Below are 12,639 nucleotides of genomic sequence, written 5' to 3'. Positions count from 1 at the left end.
AATCATTCTTCGGAGTCTCTTTAAGGTTGATTGAGGTGATGGCTGCGATTTCAAAGTTGAGAAAAGAGTCATTGAGCTTTGGCAGGTCCCACTCCTTATCGGCCAAAATGAAATCCGAGACACGAGAAAAAGCTTCGTTGGGCATCACAGCAGCAGCAAACCCGGAACCAGACCCCGGAATCCACTTGTCATGAAAGGCTCTAATACTTTGACCATCTCCAACTCTCCACTTTAAACCACCCTCAAGCAAACCTTTGCCCCAACAGATGGATCTCCACGAGAATGATGCATTAGATGAAGGTTGAGCTTCCATAATATCGCACTCTCTGAAGTACTTACTTTTCAAAACTCTTGCCACCAGCGAATCCGGGAATTTAACCAGTCGCCACGCTTGCTTAGCCAACAACGCCCGGTTGAAAGCCTCCAAATCTCGAAAACCCATTCCACCCTTAGATTTTTGCTTGCAAAGGGATTGCCATGAAGTCCAGTGCATTTGTCTACCTTTCTCTGTCTGGCCCCACCAAAAATTTGCACAGGCTTTATTGATATCACTGACCACTCCATCGGGCACTTTGAAGCAGCTCATAGTGTAAGTTGGAATCGCTTGAATAATAGACTTGAGAAGGACCTCTTTACCTCCGGCCGAGAAAAACTTGTTCTTCCAGGAGCCGAGCTTCTTACTGATACGCTCCCTAAGATAGTCGAACTGGAGTTTCTTTTGCCTCATCACAAAAGTAGGAAGCCCAAGATAAATAGCGTGACCATTAGTTTCTCGAATGCCCAAAGCTTGGATAACGTCAGCCATATCTTGTTTCTTAGAACATGGGCTAAAGCTGACAGCTGACTTCTCAAGGTTGATAACCTGACCAGACGCACGCGAATAAGTTTCGAGCACTTGTCGGATAGCAAGCGCTCCATTCCCGTTAGCCCTGAAGAAAAGAAGGCTGTCATCAGCGAAGAAAAGGTGGGAAATCGTCGGACTGGACTTGGCCACTTTGACCCCTTCAAACTTCGCTTGGTGCTCGTAGCTTTGAAGCATAGCTGAGAACCCCTGTGCACAGATTGCAAATAAGAATGACGAGAGTGGACAGCCTTGTCGGAGGCCTCTAGACGGCACAACAGAACCAAAAACCTTACTGTTAATGACAAACCCAAAATGAGCGGTGGACACACAGTCCATGATCGTGTTTAAAAAGCCTTGTGGGAAACCCATAGCAGTCATCATAGCCCTCAAAAAACCCCACTCCACACGGTCATATGCCTTGCTCATGTCGAGCTTGACCGCTGCAAAACCATGTCTACTCGTCTTTTGGTTTCTAAGTCTGTGCAAGCACTCGTACCCAATAAGGATATTATCAGAAATCAAACGGCCGGGAACGAACGCACTTTGGGATTCATCAATCACATCCCCAAGGACCCGTTTAAGCCTATTCGCCAAAGCTTTAGCTACAATTTTGTAAATGGTGTTACACAAACTGATCGGGCGGAAATCACTAACATTCTTGGGGCTTTTAGTTTTTGGAATAAGCACAATGAGTGTGTAATTCCATTCTCTGATGCTTGATTCCCCATTAAGAATAAGCAGCACATCCCGGGTAATAGCTTCACCGATCTCACTCCAGTACTTTTGAAAAAAAATAGGTGGGAAACCATCCGGCCCCGGGGCTTTATGGGGGTTCATCTGGAAGATGGCTTTTCTAACCTCCTCACAAGTAAAAGGTGCAGCCAAGAATTGTCGAGAGGCCACATTAAACTTGTGCGACACATGCAAGGTAACGTTGTCAAAGTCGATCGCCTGCGGGAAATTTGACCTAAAAAGGTCAGCAAAAAAGTTTTGAACAATCAAGGCCTTCTCTTTGTCGTCCTTCTTAACCACACCAAAAGGATCAATCAAAAATTGGATGCGATTCTTTCGTTTTCTCTCAGAAGCAAAAGTGTGAAAGAATTTAGAGTTGCGGTCGCCATCGCTAAGCCAAACTGCCCGCGACCTCTGTTTCCAGTGGATCTCCTCGGCCTCAGAAAGGCGTTCAATAGCTTCATTAAGCTCGCGTAGTTCGGCACTCTTGTCTTTGTGGGCATTTCTGTTAAGAATCAAGACTCTCTTCTTCCGTAGCTCTTCAAGCTTCTTCGTGGGGTTCTTAAACTCAGAATTGACCCATTTAGTAAGAAAACTTTGGCACCTTCGAAGACGATCATGCGTAGGTTGACCCCCAAATAATCTCCAGTTCATCAGCAAGTCTGCTGAGAACGAACCATCAAGCATCCATTTTTGTTCGAAAAAGAACCTTTTTTCACCACCCTTCGCAGACCCTCCTTCCTTATCCTCCAATCTGAGTAAAATAGCTCTATGGTCCGAGCCATAGTTATCCAGAACAGTAGCCATAATATTGCCAAAGGCAAGACAACCTTGCTCATTGGTGAAGAATCGATCAAGAAGTTCCTGAACAGAACCTGCTCCTTCTCTCTTATTAGTCCATGTAAAATCAGCATTGTTCTTAATCGGCTTCAAATCGCAAGTCTCGATAGCAGAACGAAAATTCAACATTTGGGACCAAGATTTCTTGTTGCCTCCTTTCTTCTTGTGTTGACATAAGATCTCATTAAAATCTCCCCCTAAAATCCAAGGGATAAGATCCATAGGCATTCCTGCGAGACGTCTTAAAAGCTCCCATGAATGATGCCTCATTGAAAGTTCGGGATTGCCATAAAAACCGGTAAATCTCCATTTCTTATCATCCACGGAGACCACACAGTCGATATGACCCAGAGAAAAGCTTTTAATATCCACACTCAAAGGACTCTTCCAAAACATCATAAGTCCTCCGCTAGCACCCCGAGGGTTCACCACAAAATGTCCGTCAAAGGCTAGCATAGATCTCCACTGTTCGCACTTACTAACATGAGTTTTCGTTTCACAAATAAAAAGTAAAACAGGGGACAAGCCGGAAACCATCCGACGAAGCTCCTGGAATGCTCGAGGTTTGCCCAACCCCCGAGCATTCCAAATTATGCAATTCATTGGGATCGGCGGGGCTGCTCAGCAGCCTCCGCCGTTGATTTCATATCGGTTTCATCAGTGAGACGTGGATGCTTAAGACAAGGGGCCTCTATCTCAACATCACAGACGAGGTCCCCATTTCTTTTCTTGCTGCCAAATGTAGAGGCCACATTTATATCAGTAGAGATAGGTTCAAGTGTAGAGTTGTCAGCTTTATCAAAATAACCAACATTCCCCTGCTCAAAAGCTTCTATCTTCTTCTCCTTCATGCTCGAATTTTTCCCCCTGCCACCTCTACCCCCTCTCCCCCCTCTCTCCGCAGAAATCACCTTGTTCGTCTTCGACTGCCTTTTCCAGCTACTAGTCCTTCTCCCAGGACTATCTCTGACAACCATGTCGCCCCCCTTCGAGCCACCCTTATCCGACTCCATCTCCCTTTCATCTACCAAGTTCTCCTTTCCTCCGGACTCCGTCTTAGATCTAGTATTGGTATCTCCTGAGGTAGAGTTAAAACATTTTGGAGTAATGGCTTTAGCCATGAGAGGCTCAATCGATTCAACTATCAGCAGGTTACGTGTAGGCGAGCTACGTTCCAGCACGTTTATCACCTGGAAATGGCTGTCTCCTTGTTCTGACTTGGATTGCGAGGGCACTCCAGAAGTGTGCTGATAATTTGGGGCCGCCTTTCGGCTAGGGACAAAAGTTTTGGGCGCCATCAGCCACGTGCCATATTTCATCTCCTGGGTGGTCATGGTTGACTCATCACAGAAACGATAAAGATGCCCAATTTTTCCGCATTTAAAGCAAAAGTTAGGTATCTTTTCATAGAGGAGGATAATAATCGCTCCCTCCATCTCACCATCAGGTAATAAACGTATACACCTTTGCAGGGGTCTAGATAAAAGCCAGCTTACCCGAACCCGGGCAAATCTTCCCAAACAAAGACCATCGGCTCCCAAATCTACTTCGAGAACTGACCCAATCTGTTCACCAATACGCTTAATAACTTCAGGGTGCATACAGGCTACCGGAAGATTATGGCACTGGATCCAACCAGTAAAGTTCTCAAATTTAACCTCAGAAGGGTTCTGGAAACCTTCAATTTCAGAGAATAATAGGAGATCGTGAAAGAAGTGCCACGGGCCTCCATTCAACGCATATTTTTTATCCATGATAGATTTGAAGTGAGCCACGAAAATATTAGATCCAACAATCTCAATATCCACCCGCTGAGTTGTTTGAAGGATATTCGGTAGGTGTGTCACCAATAAATCCCTATTAATTCGTTTGTTCGCGAAAACCTTCCCAGCCAGGCAGAATTTGGTTTTGTCCCGTAACTGCTCGGTGAGTTTAGACGTTAGCGGCACCGTAGCTTGGTCCGCTTCCTCCGAAAGTTTCAGTTGATCCACGAGTCGTTGAATCTCAACCGGATCCATATTCAGATCGAAGAAAAAGGTCACACTATCCCTTCGCAGAGGGAAGACAGATCGCAGGTGAAGGCGAAAAGCTATTTTCTCAAAAGCCCTAGAGAAACTCCAGAGGAAATGGAAAAAACTAAATGAGCTGAGTTTCACTTATTGATTTTTGGTATTTTAATGTTATTCGAGGTAAAAAAAAAATATTTCAAAAAAAATTATGAATTGTGTGGCTAGTTTTAAGAATATGTACGATTTACGGAAAACTTAATGTATTTTGCATATCATTGACGTTTTTTAATTATATTTTGGGAATTGTGGCGACAATATGATGCAAACAAATGTGGTATAATGTGATTGAGTTACAATATTTGCAGAAATACAACAATAGAGATGAGAAACAAAATAGAAATAAAAATGACAGCAAACAATAGACAATTGGACATGTAAAAGGCAAATCCGAGATTAATGTTTCCTGAGAGCGACGGCGGAGATGACGACTAAGAAAATGAGCAAGACGACGGTGACGAATGAGGCGACGACGGCGCCGCTGACCCTCTGGCAGAAATCATTGAACTGCTGGCATATAGCGAGCCAATTGGCGTCGGAGTTGCCGTTGTGGGCCAGGTACACTATCGCCGCCGACGCACCCCCCGCTGAAGTAGCCAAGGTAACTGCCAACTGCACCGATCACCATCAAAATCAGGCAGAGAAAGAGAGAGAAAATCATGAGAGAAAGAGAGCGCGCGCGCTTACTGTGTCGCAAACAATGAGTAGGAGGCGGGCCCCCATCACAGCAGGGCGAGCAATGCACACAATGGAGAAAGGCACCGACAGAATTAGGTAACCGGTGACCACCGCCATCGCTATAACGAAGAATCTGAAAAAGGCATAATTCCGTTTAAATTGAAAATCAATGCGAAAAATGAGAGTTTTAATTTGCAAATGATTGTGGTGACTGACGAGAAAGTAGGGAGATCGTCGTAGCTGGCTTGGAACTGGAAGAACTGAGTGAAGAAGGGAAGCGTCTGCTCCGTGGTCGCCATCGTGATGGTGGCGGCCATAGCTGCCGCCGCCGCGCACACGCGGAGGATGAGGTCGAACACCGCGGCGCCCCTCTTGTATCCGGCGGCCGCACGATTGTGGTGGACGGCGGCGGCGAGAAGAGGCGCTTTCCCTTTGCTTTCCCGGCTTGTGTCGCCCATTTCGATGGTGGCGGCCTCACTTTTCTCCATTGATCTTTTCTTGGTTTGGAATTAATGAATGAAGATTGAGCAAGAGCTGTTTTGTGATGCATTGCAAATAGGAAATGTGGCTCTATATATAGTGATTTTGTTTGGTTTAGGAATTAAAATTAAAACTTGGGATGATGCAGCAGTGTAAAGATAATGGAGCTAGCAAGAAGAGTTGTTGCTGCGCTTTCTGTTGAGGGAGAGAATATTAATTTCATCACTTTTTGAATTTGTGACATTAGATTAAGGAGTAGATTCAATCATGCAAATATCAGTTGCTAGTTGGGAATTATGTCACAGCCTCACAAGTCAAAAGGGATTTATTTTAGAGAGATGCATGGCTGACATAAGTAATGTCCCAATCATAAGAAAATTAGCTAGCCTATTAGAATAATTAGTCAACTAACACCAAATACCTTCCCTAATCCACTATGAGGCAATTTGTTATACTATCTAATAAAGACAATCTTTTGAACTTCTTTGACCACCATATGCGAGAGTTCTAATTTGCAATTGCATTGGTAGTCCACATCATTAACATTTAGCATTTAGCACACAAATATAATTTTTTTTGAAACGATAGGTATGAAATCGTAACTAATCAAAAATCAATAAATTTTAGAAAAATCGGTATGTGGGGACATAAGATGATATTTGTCCAAAGATAAAACAATACCTTGATAAGAATATTAAAGCCAATAAATTATTCAATATCTTACAAGTAATTTCACAAAATAAGGGTGAATAAGACAATGTCCAAAAGAACGATAATGACTAATGAGTAAAATGAAATCACACAGAAAGAAGAAGAAGAAGAAGAAGAAGACGAAGAAGAAGAAGAAATTGATATGGCTAGAAAATACAAGAGGGTACAAATGAAAGAATCCTTTGCCTTTATCAGATACTCTTAAAATTATGAGAGATCTGAGTGAGGCAGCAATCTCCATCCACGTTCAGCAACTGCCTTAATCACTTCACCAGCAGCCTTCTTTGTATCATCAAGTGGAACATACTCCCATTTCTCACAAATCTGCAAAAACCAGTTTACAGATTTACCATTTTCTAAATTCTGAGTCGATATTAGTGGATAATTGCGAAATTAGTTTTTCAATGAAACCTTTCGCTTTCATGTTTTAGCGGCCAAAAGAATTCCAAAGGATGTAGGTAGCAATTGCTTACATTTTCTGTGCCGGTGAATGGTCGAACTGCTCCTCTACTCTGCAGGGTTTTGATAAAGTACGAAAACTTCCATGTACACCGCTCTGCTCCAATTACATACACAGGCTTCCTGCAGTGTCAATCCAGATATTGAAATACAAACTTTGTTAAAACAATAAGATAGACTGAAGGAGTAAATTTCTACACAGCCACATACCCTGTGCTGCAAGCTTCACTCAACATGCTTACTGAATCGGCTGTAATTACAAAAGCATCTGCTAAAGCTAGATGTCCCATATGTGGATTTGGATCTGAAGATATCATACAATGCAATTTAGATTAGCTCTTGAAGAGAAAATTCACTGATAATAATCTATTGATTTGACTGATCAAAGCCTTTATGTAGTAAAAGATATTCTTCAAAACTATTGACAATGTTAACAACAGTTACACCTTCATATGGTAATGTAGAAAAAGAACAACACGGTAGAACACAAACAAAAGCAACAAGCGAAGCCAATTACAAAAGAAAAGTTTTCCCTGAGAGGAGAGCAAATCAGGGAAGAAAAGAAAAAAGGAAACAGAATGAGAGAAGAATATTTATTACAGTCAAAGAATTACGAGAAACCACCAGTCGTGTGAATACAGTGCTAGGGTCTCCAATCTCTTTTATTCAAATTTAAGGAAATATATGACGGTCACAGATGATAACATCTGTCAAAATCTGATAAAAACATAACTTTTGCAAGTGGTGACACAGAAAGAGAGAAGAATCAATTAGTTACCTCGACCTTTCCAAATGTAGACTCTGGGATGGTTTGAGAATTCAGTCAAAATGATGTCAGATACCTGTTTATTACAGCATGACTAAGAATTTAGCTTCAAATAAATAATTACATAAATTGTGAAGAGATCAAGAGAGTACGCACAGTCTTGGGAGTTCGACGAGAGAACGATATTCTGATACTTCCACAAGTTGAAAGAACACTCTTCATTGCAGCTGTAAGCTGCATTGCAAGATCAGCACCGTATCTGCAATGTCCTACAGAATAAAGAGATTCAAGAAAAAGGCTGATCCGATGACATCGAAAATTCTAATAGGAGGTTTCATGAAGATAAATGGTGAACCCTATATATGTGAAAAGTGAAGAAGAAACATAGAAAATTGTAAGATTCAGATTGACATGCAATGCAGGATATAAATGGTTATTTATGAACATATATCACTAGAATCGAGCTCTTAGATTATGAGAAAGGAAGTTTGAGTAATCGCCTAAAGAAACATTTACAAGACAAATGTAAGTTCAGAGGCAGTATGATGAAGATAGCAAGAGAGAACAAACATGACGTAGAAGCATTTTGGATCAGCAACTTCAGCATTGTAGCAAGAGAGGTTTGCATATCGAACAAACAAAATACTATGCTTCATTTGCATTTGGATGAATCCGAGGGATGTGCAACAGGAGAATAGCATATAAGCATTACCCAAAAAAAAAATAGAATCTCACAAATTATGAAATACTACTCTTTCTAATTAATATAATAATATCTAAGGAAGTAAGAAGGGAAGGATAAACCTGGATGACCCAGAGCAATCAGACCTTCTCTTTGAAGCTTTTATAATCTAAAAGAATGGGCATTTAGTCTTCTGATAACTTCTAAATGTACCAACACAATATTGAAAAATTATATTGACGTGTAAATGCTGACATCAGGGTAATGGATCAATGATTCCTACTAACACTGTCAAAAGTTTTTAAGTGTCCAGAACAATGAAATGCATAACCTACTTGTAGGACCTCCAATGGAAACAACAAGTAAGGGCTTAGGCAAGAGTGCCATCTCATCATGCCAAACAGAAGCTGCGCTTCTCAAAGCATCAGAATCAGCCTGGTGTAGAGCTCCCACTGTAAGGACCTAAGAGTAACTTTTCAGCTATATATAGCTTACAATCAATGTCAAATCAAATGATAGACAACCCAAACTATTTTCAGATGAAGAGTTTCTGTGGTGAATGAAATCCTTTGACCAATTAAGGAGTAACATACCACATGTTTATCAGGAGACTTTCGAGGTGTTACCCACCTTCTTAGAAACAAAGGGATCTGTTCTTGTGCCTCAGGCATTAAGGGGTAATAATCATGCTGAGGTGTTATCACCAGATCAAATCTGTGAAGACGAGACCTTGGATGCTGTATCTGAAAGCAAATAGCAAAACATATAAAATCCTGAAGGGTAATATTATGCTTCTCAACTAGCACAGATTCACTAACCATACTCTACTTGCACATCAAATGAAAAGGTTAAAACTTCACCATGGAGATATTGCACTCATCTTTCATCCTCTTCCCCTACAAACTTCAAAACTACGAGGACCATCTCTATTGAGGGAGAGAGAACAAGTCACTGGCAAAACCTAAAAATTGTCTTACTTGTGAATGGAAAAGAGAAAACCAGAGGAAATAATATAACTTTGTACACAACGTAATTGTAGGTAACTCTATTTTCGCCTATTTGTATTATTCACTTTATAAGAACTATATGTAAAATAAAGTTCCTTTAGATTTTATATCTCCTCTTGTTCATTTTAGCATTCCAAATATGATATGATTATAGTTAGGATATGAAGACACATTTTGGATTTGCAAAAGTTTAAAGGCAAAATAGCTAGGACCATGTCAAAGGGATAATTATTTAGCACCTTGTATGTGTGTGTTGGCCTAGCAGTAGAGTGGTTAATGCCTGAGGCCAAAGGTCTCGGGTTTGAGACCACCGCGATGCGGTCTTTAAATTTAATGTTCCGATTATTAAATAATGATCAGCACCTCATCATACCTGAACAAGAAAGATATTGTCTGGAACCAACTTCTTGATGGAGCTTGCAATAGCGATGGTATCATGACCTGATGCAACCACCAAGATGGGGCCATCCCTAAAAGAAAGAAACTTGAGAACACACAGAAGCACATCCAGGTTCTCTATATCCCCCCTTATTAGTTATAAGCCTATAATTATGTCAAACTGTATCTCCTAAACTATGAAAGATGTCAATCAAGTTTTTTCATGATCTCCAAGCATAACAAATGGATGACCATGCTGCACAGAGACATGCTTTTAAGCATCCTTCATAAATAGCTATTGCTTCATATATTGAACCCAAGTTCCAAAACGAGTTATAAATGAAGCATGATAAGTTTGCAAAAAGCAAAGTGACGTTTCAAGAGGTACTAAACCAACTACATCAGCAGAAAACAAACCAATACGAGAATACTTGAGATGTGACTGGTTGGAAGCAAGATGCTCAAAGAATTGATCAAAGATATCTGGTGATACTAAATGCATTGCAATAGTGACAATTGAACATCTTTAGGGCTTTTGAAATAATCAATGCCTATCCAACCAATTTTCAGAAAACGACTTCAAAAGCACAATCAAATTCTTGAAAAAAGAAAAGGCACCTATCAAATGTTTGCTGGGCAGCTTTCACGATATGCCTTGCATCTGCCTCTAAAACTTCTGAGACAATACCATTCACAGAGGCGCAAAATGGGAATCAATAAATATTCCTCTGGATTAAATTCATGAATTTCTCACAGATGAAGATATACAAACAAAGTTATAGAGCTTATGAGCCTAAACCACCTCTCCGCTCAGCTGGAAACGGCACCAATTTCTTTGCTCGAAATGGTTTTCCACGAATCCACTCAACAGCACCATCTAATCGTTTATGCACATTAACTGGCAACCAACGAAGTTTCTCATTGATTCCACCTCTCGGCCGACTAACACGCTGCAATCATTGGAGAGATTATGAGCAGACATCACAATACACCACAAGAAGATAGAGCGAAAAATGCAGCTATTGACCAAACCATAAGATTATTACAAATGACAATGCCTCATAGCACATTTCAGCACCCGAATCATGTTTGTGAGATACGAGTAGCATACTTTACATCAATCAATTTGAAAAGTTGCCCAATTCAAAATAGAATTCGTGAATTGAGAAAGAAATTGGCTTACAAAGAGTGTGTATCTATCGGAGAGACCCAAGGCTCGAAGCAAGCCGATGCACTGATTTTGGGCGCCGGCGACGCCGTTCCCGATCACAATGGCTCTCCTGATGGTCTGCATTGAGTTCATTCATGAGAAAAATGATGAATTTCAATATGGCTTATGCTCTGGGTTTAGGGTTCTACAATTCCTAAAAAAAGGATATTTACCGTAAAATACACGAACTTTCAGCAAATTCTGATTTTTTTCATGATCTTTAAAATTTTAAAAAGAATACACAATCTTTCGATTTTTTATTATGTTTTCCATGGATATGAAATACCTTCAAATAAAAGCGGATTTTAGGATTTTCGACTTAGATTTGTTGAGTGTGCATTTTGGTTACTTAGTTTAGTGTGTGTTTTGTTATGGTTTTATATGATTTTACATGGTTTGTGATATTTTGAATGTAGGAATTGAGCGAAATTTGGAGTGGAAGCTCGTGGATGCAAAGAGATGGTGAAAGTCGAATTTTGGATGAAGTTCCTATGATTTTGGAAGAAATTTAGAGATTGAGCTTGTAATTAATTGTCTAGAATTTAGCCCAAAACGTTTTTTTTAATTAATTCTTGGGCTTTATTTTGTTAAGGGCCGAAAGCCCATTTATGGGAGAGGGTTCGGTCACTGAAGGGAATATTTAATCCCTTGGTTTTGTAATTCCTCCACATAGCCGCATAGTTAGATGATAATTATTAATTAGGTTATTATCTTGTTCTTTTTACACTTAGCCGCAACTTAGAAAAGGGAGAATTATGGTTGACTTTGGTGATATATATAAACTTTTTCCTTAGTTTTTTGGGCGGTTCACGTATTGCTAAGTTGATTAGGGAATTTCAATTGTTTTTACTTTTGGTTGATTAGTGAAGATTGGCGGCTACTTTTTGTGAAGCAAGGCAGACGAGAATTTTTAGTTGTTTTAATTCAAGTGGTGATTTTATTTAATTCGCAATTTAATTTATTTTCTTGTTTCATGTTTACTTTAATTTATTTATTTGTTTCTAATTTGATTATGAGTAGCTAATTCTTTTAATTCGGCGAGAATAATGAAACATTAATTTATCAATCTGTGAGACCTAATTGATTTTAAAATTAGTTCCTATTGATTTCGATTAATTCATTGTGTTTAAAGATAATTCTGATTTTGGAGGTATTGATTTTAAAATTGGTTCCTAATTGATTATTATGCCACTTTTATTGCCCGTCACACTTGGGTATCAAAAATCTAAGTCAAAAGCCCTAAAATTAGCTTCTATTTGGAGGTATTTCATATTCGTGAGAAAAATCAAAAAAGATCGAAAGGTGATGTATTTTTTTTCAAATTATAAAGGTTATGGGAAAAACCAGAATTTACTGAAAATTTGTTTATTTTACAGCAAATATCCCCCTAAAAAAATTAGTACCCCCTTGATCCCATTACAAAAATGAATTTGAACTTAGAGATGAAGAAGAATTGTTGATCGGGGGCCTTTACTTTAAAGTTATTTTTGAGGATTACTCTTTATAGATAAAAATGATAAAGCTAATTTCTTATTTACTTTGATGGGTTGTAATTTTGTAATATTCCAAGCCCTTTAATTATTTTTATCATTCAAATTAATTTTATTTAAATTTTTATCCCATAAAAAAATGTGATTGGAGACGGGTCAATCATATATATAATCAATCATGCAAAGTAAACGCACCAAAAGAGTATTACTTCAAATATATAGACGAGTCATCTTCCTGTTCAATTAAGTTCATACTACGTGAATGAGGTCTAATTCAATCGACAATATTGAAACAT

General features: G+C 39.6%; 3 protein-coding genes across 3 annotated transcripts; all 3 read right to left on the bottom strand.

Annotated features, from left to right (window-relative positions):
- Positions 1–3,015: 3,015 nt before the first annotated feature.
- Positions 3,016–4,434, bottom strand: LOC131002267 (uncharacterized). Its single transcript, XM_057928750.1, has one exon. The coding sequence runs from the start codon at positions 4,432–4,434 to the stop codon at positions 3,016–3,018; it is 1,419 nt and encodes a 472-aa protein (XP_057784733.1).
- A 308-nt stretch (positions 4,435–4,742) lies between these two features.
- On the bottom strand, positions 4,743–5,915 carry LOC131002287 (casparian strip membrane protein 1-like). Its single transcript, XM_057928785.1, has 3 exons — positions 5,377–5,915; positions 5,170–5,293; positions 4,743–5,094 (listed from the first exon to the last, which is right to left on the bottom strand). Exons 1-3 carry the CDS (start codon positions 5,646–5,648, stop codon positions 4,879–4,881), a joined length of 612 nt encoding a protein of 203 aa, XP_057784768.1. The 5' UTR covers positions 5,649–5,915; the 3' UTR covers positions 4,743–4,878.
- A 383-nt stretch (positions 5,916–6,298) lies between these two features.
- Positions 6,299–11,058, bottom strand: LOC131002282 (mitochondrial fission protein ELM1-like). Its single transcript, XM_057928777.1, has 11 exons — positions 10,827–11,058; positions 10,446–10,593; positions 10,262–10,319; positions 9,639–9,735; positions 8,852–9,001; positions 8,594–8,720; positions 7,733–7,845; positions 7,589–7,652; positions 7,021–7,114; positions 6,825–6,933; positions 6,299–6,675 (listed from the first exon to the last, which is right to left on the bottom strand). The coding sequence occupies exons 1-11, from the start codon at positions 10,944–10,946 to the stop codon at positions 6,559–6,561; spliced, it is 1,197 nt and encodes a 398-aa protein (XP_057784760.1). The 5' UTR covers positions 10,947–11,058; the 3' UTR covers positions 6,299–6,558.
- Between the last annotated feature and the right edge of the window lie 1,581 nt (positions 11,059–12,639).

Source organism: Salvia miltiorrhiza, unplaced genomic scaffold (assembly GCF_028751815.1).
Source record: "Salvia miltiorrhiza cultivar Shanhuang (shh) unplaced genomic scaffold, IMPLAD_Smil_shh fragScaff_scaffold_101, whole genome shotgun sequence".
NCBI lineage: Eukaryota > Viridiplantae > Streptophyta > Magnoliopsida > Lamiales > Lamiaceae > Salvia > Salvia miltiorrhiza.
Note: the sequence above shows the minus strand (reverse complement) of the source record. Positions and strands in the feature narration are given on the sequence as shown.

Bases quoted from the DNA above. Each gene is read 5' to 3' on its own strand.
- LOC131002267 (XM_057928750.1), bottom strand. From the start codon at position 4,434: ATGGATCCGGTTGAGATTCAACGACTCGTGGATCAACTGAAACTTTCG.
- LOC131002282 (XM_057928777.1), bottom strand. From the start codon at position 10,946: ATGAACTCAATGCAGACCATCAGGAGAGCCATTGTGATCGGGAACGGC. The intron at 10,594-10,826 runs GTAAGCCAATTT...CAATGATTGCAG, and splicing joins CCGATAGATACACACTCTTT to CGTGTTAGTCGGCCGAGAGG. The intron at 6,676-6,824 runs GTAAGCAATTGC...TGGTTTTTGCAG, and splicing joins CATTCACCGGCACAGAAAAT to ATTTGTGAGAAATGGGAGTA.
- LOC131002287 (XM_057928785.1), bottom strand. From the start codon at position 5,648: ATGGAGAAAAGTGAGGCCGCCACCATCGAAATGGGCGACACAAGCCGG. The intron at 5,294-5,376 runs GTCAGTCACCAC...TGCCTTTTTCAG, and splicing joins GACGATCTCCCTACTTTCTC to ATTCTTCGTTATAGCGATGG. The intron at 5,095-5,169 runs GTAAGCGCGCGC...TGATCGGTGCAG, and splicing joins TACTCATTGTTTGCGACACA to TTGGCAGTTACCTTGGCTAC.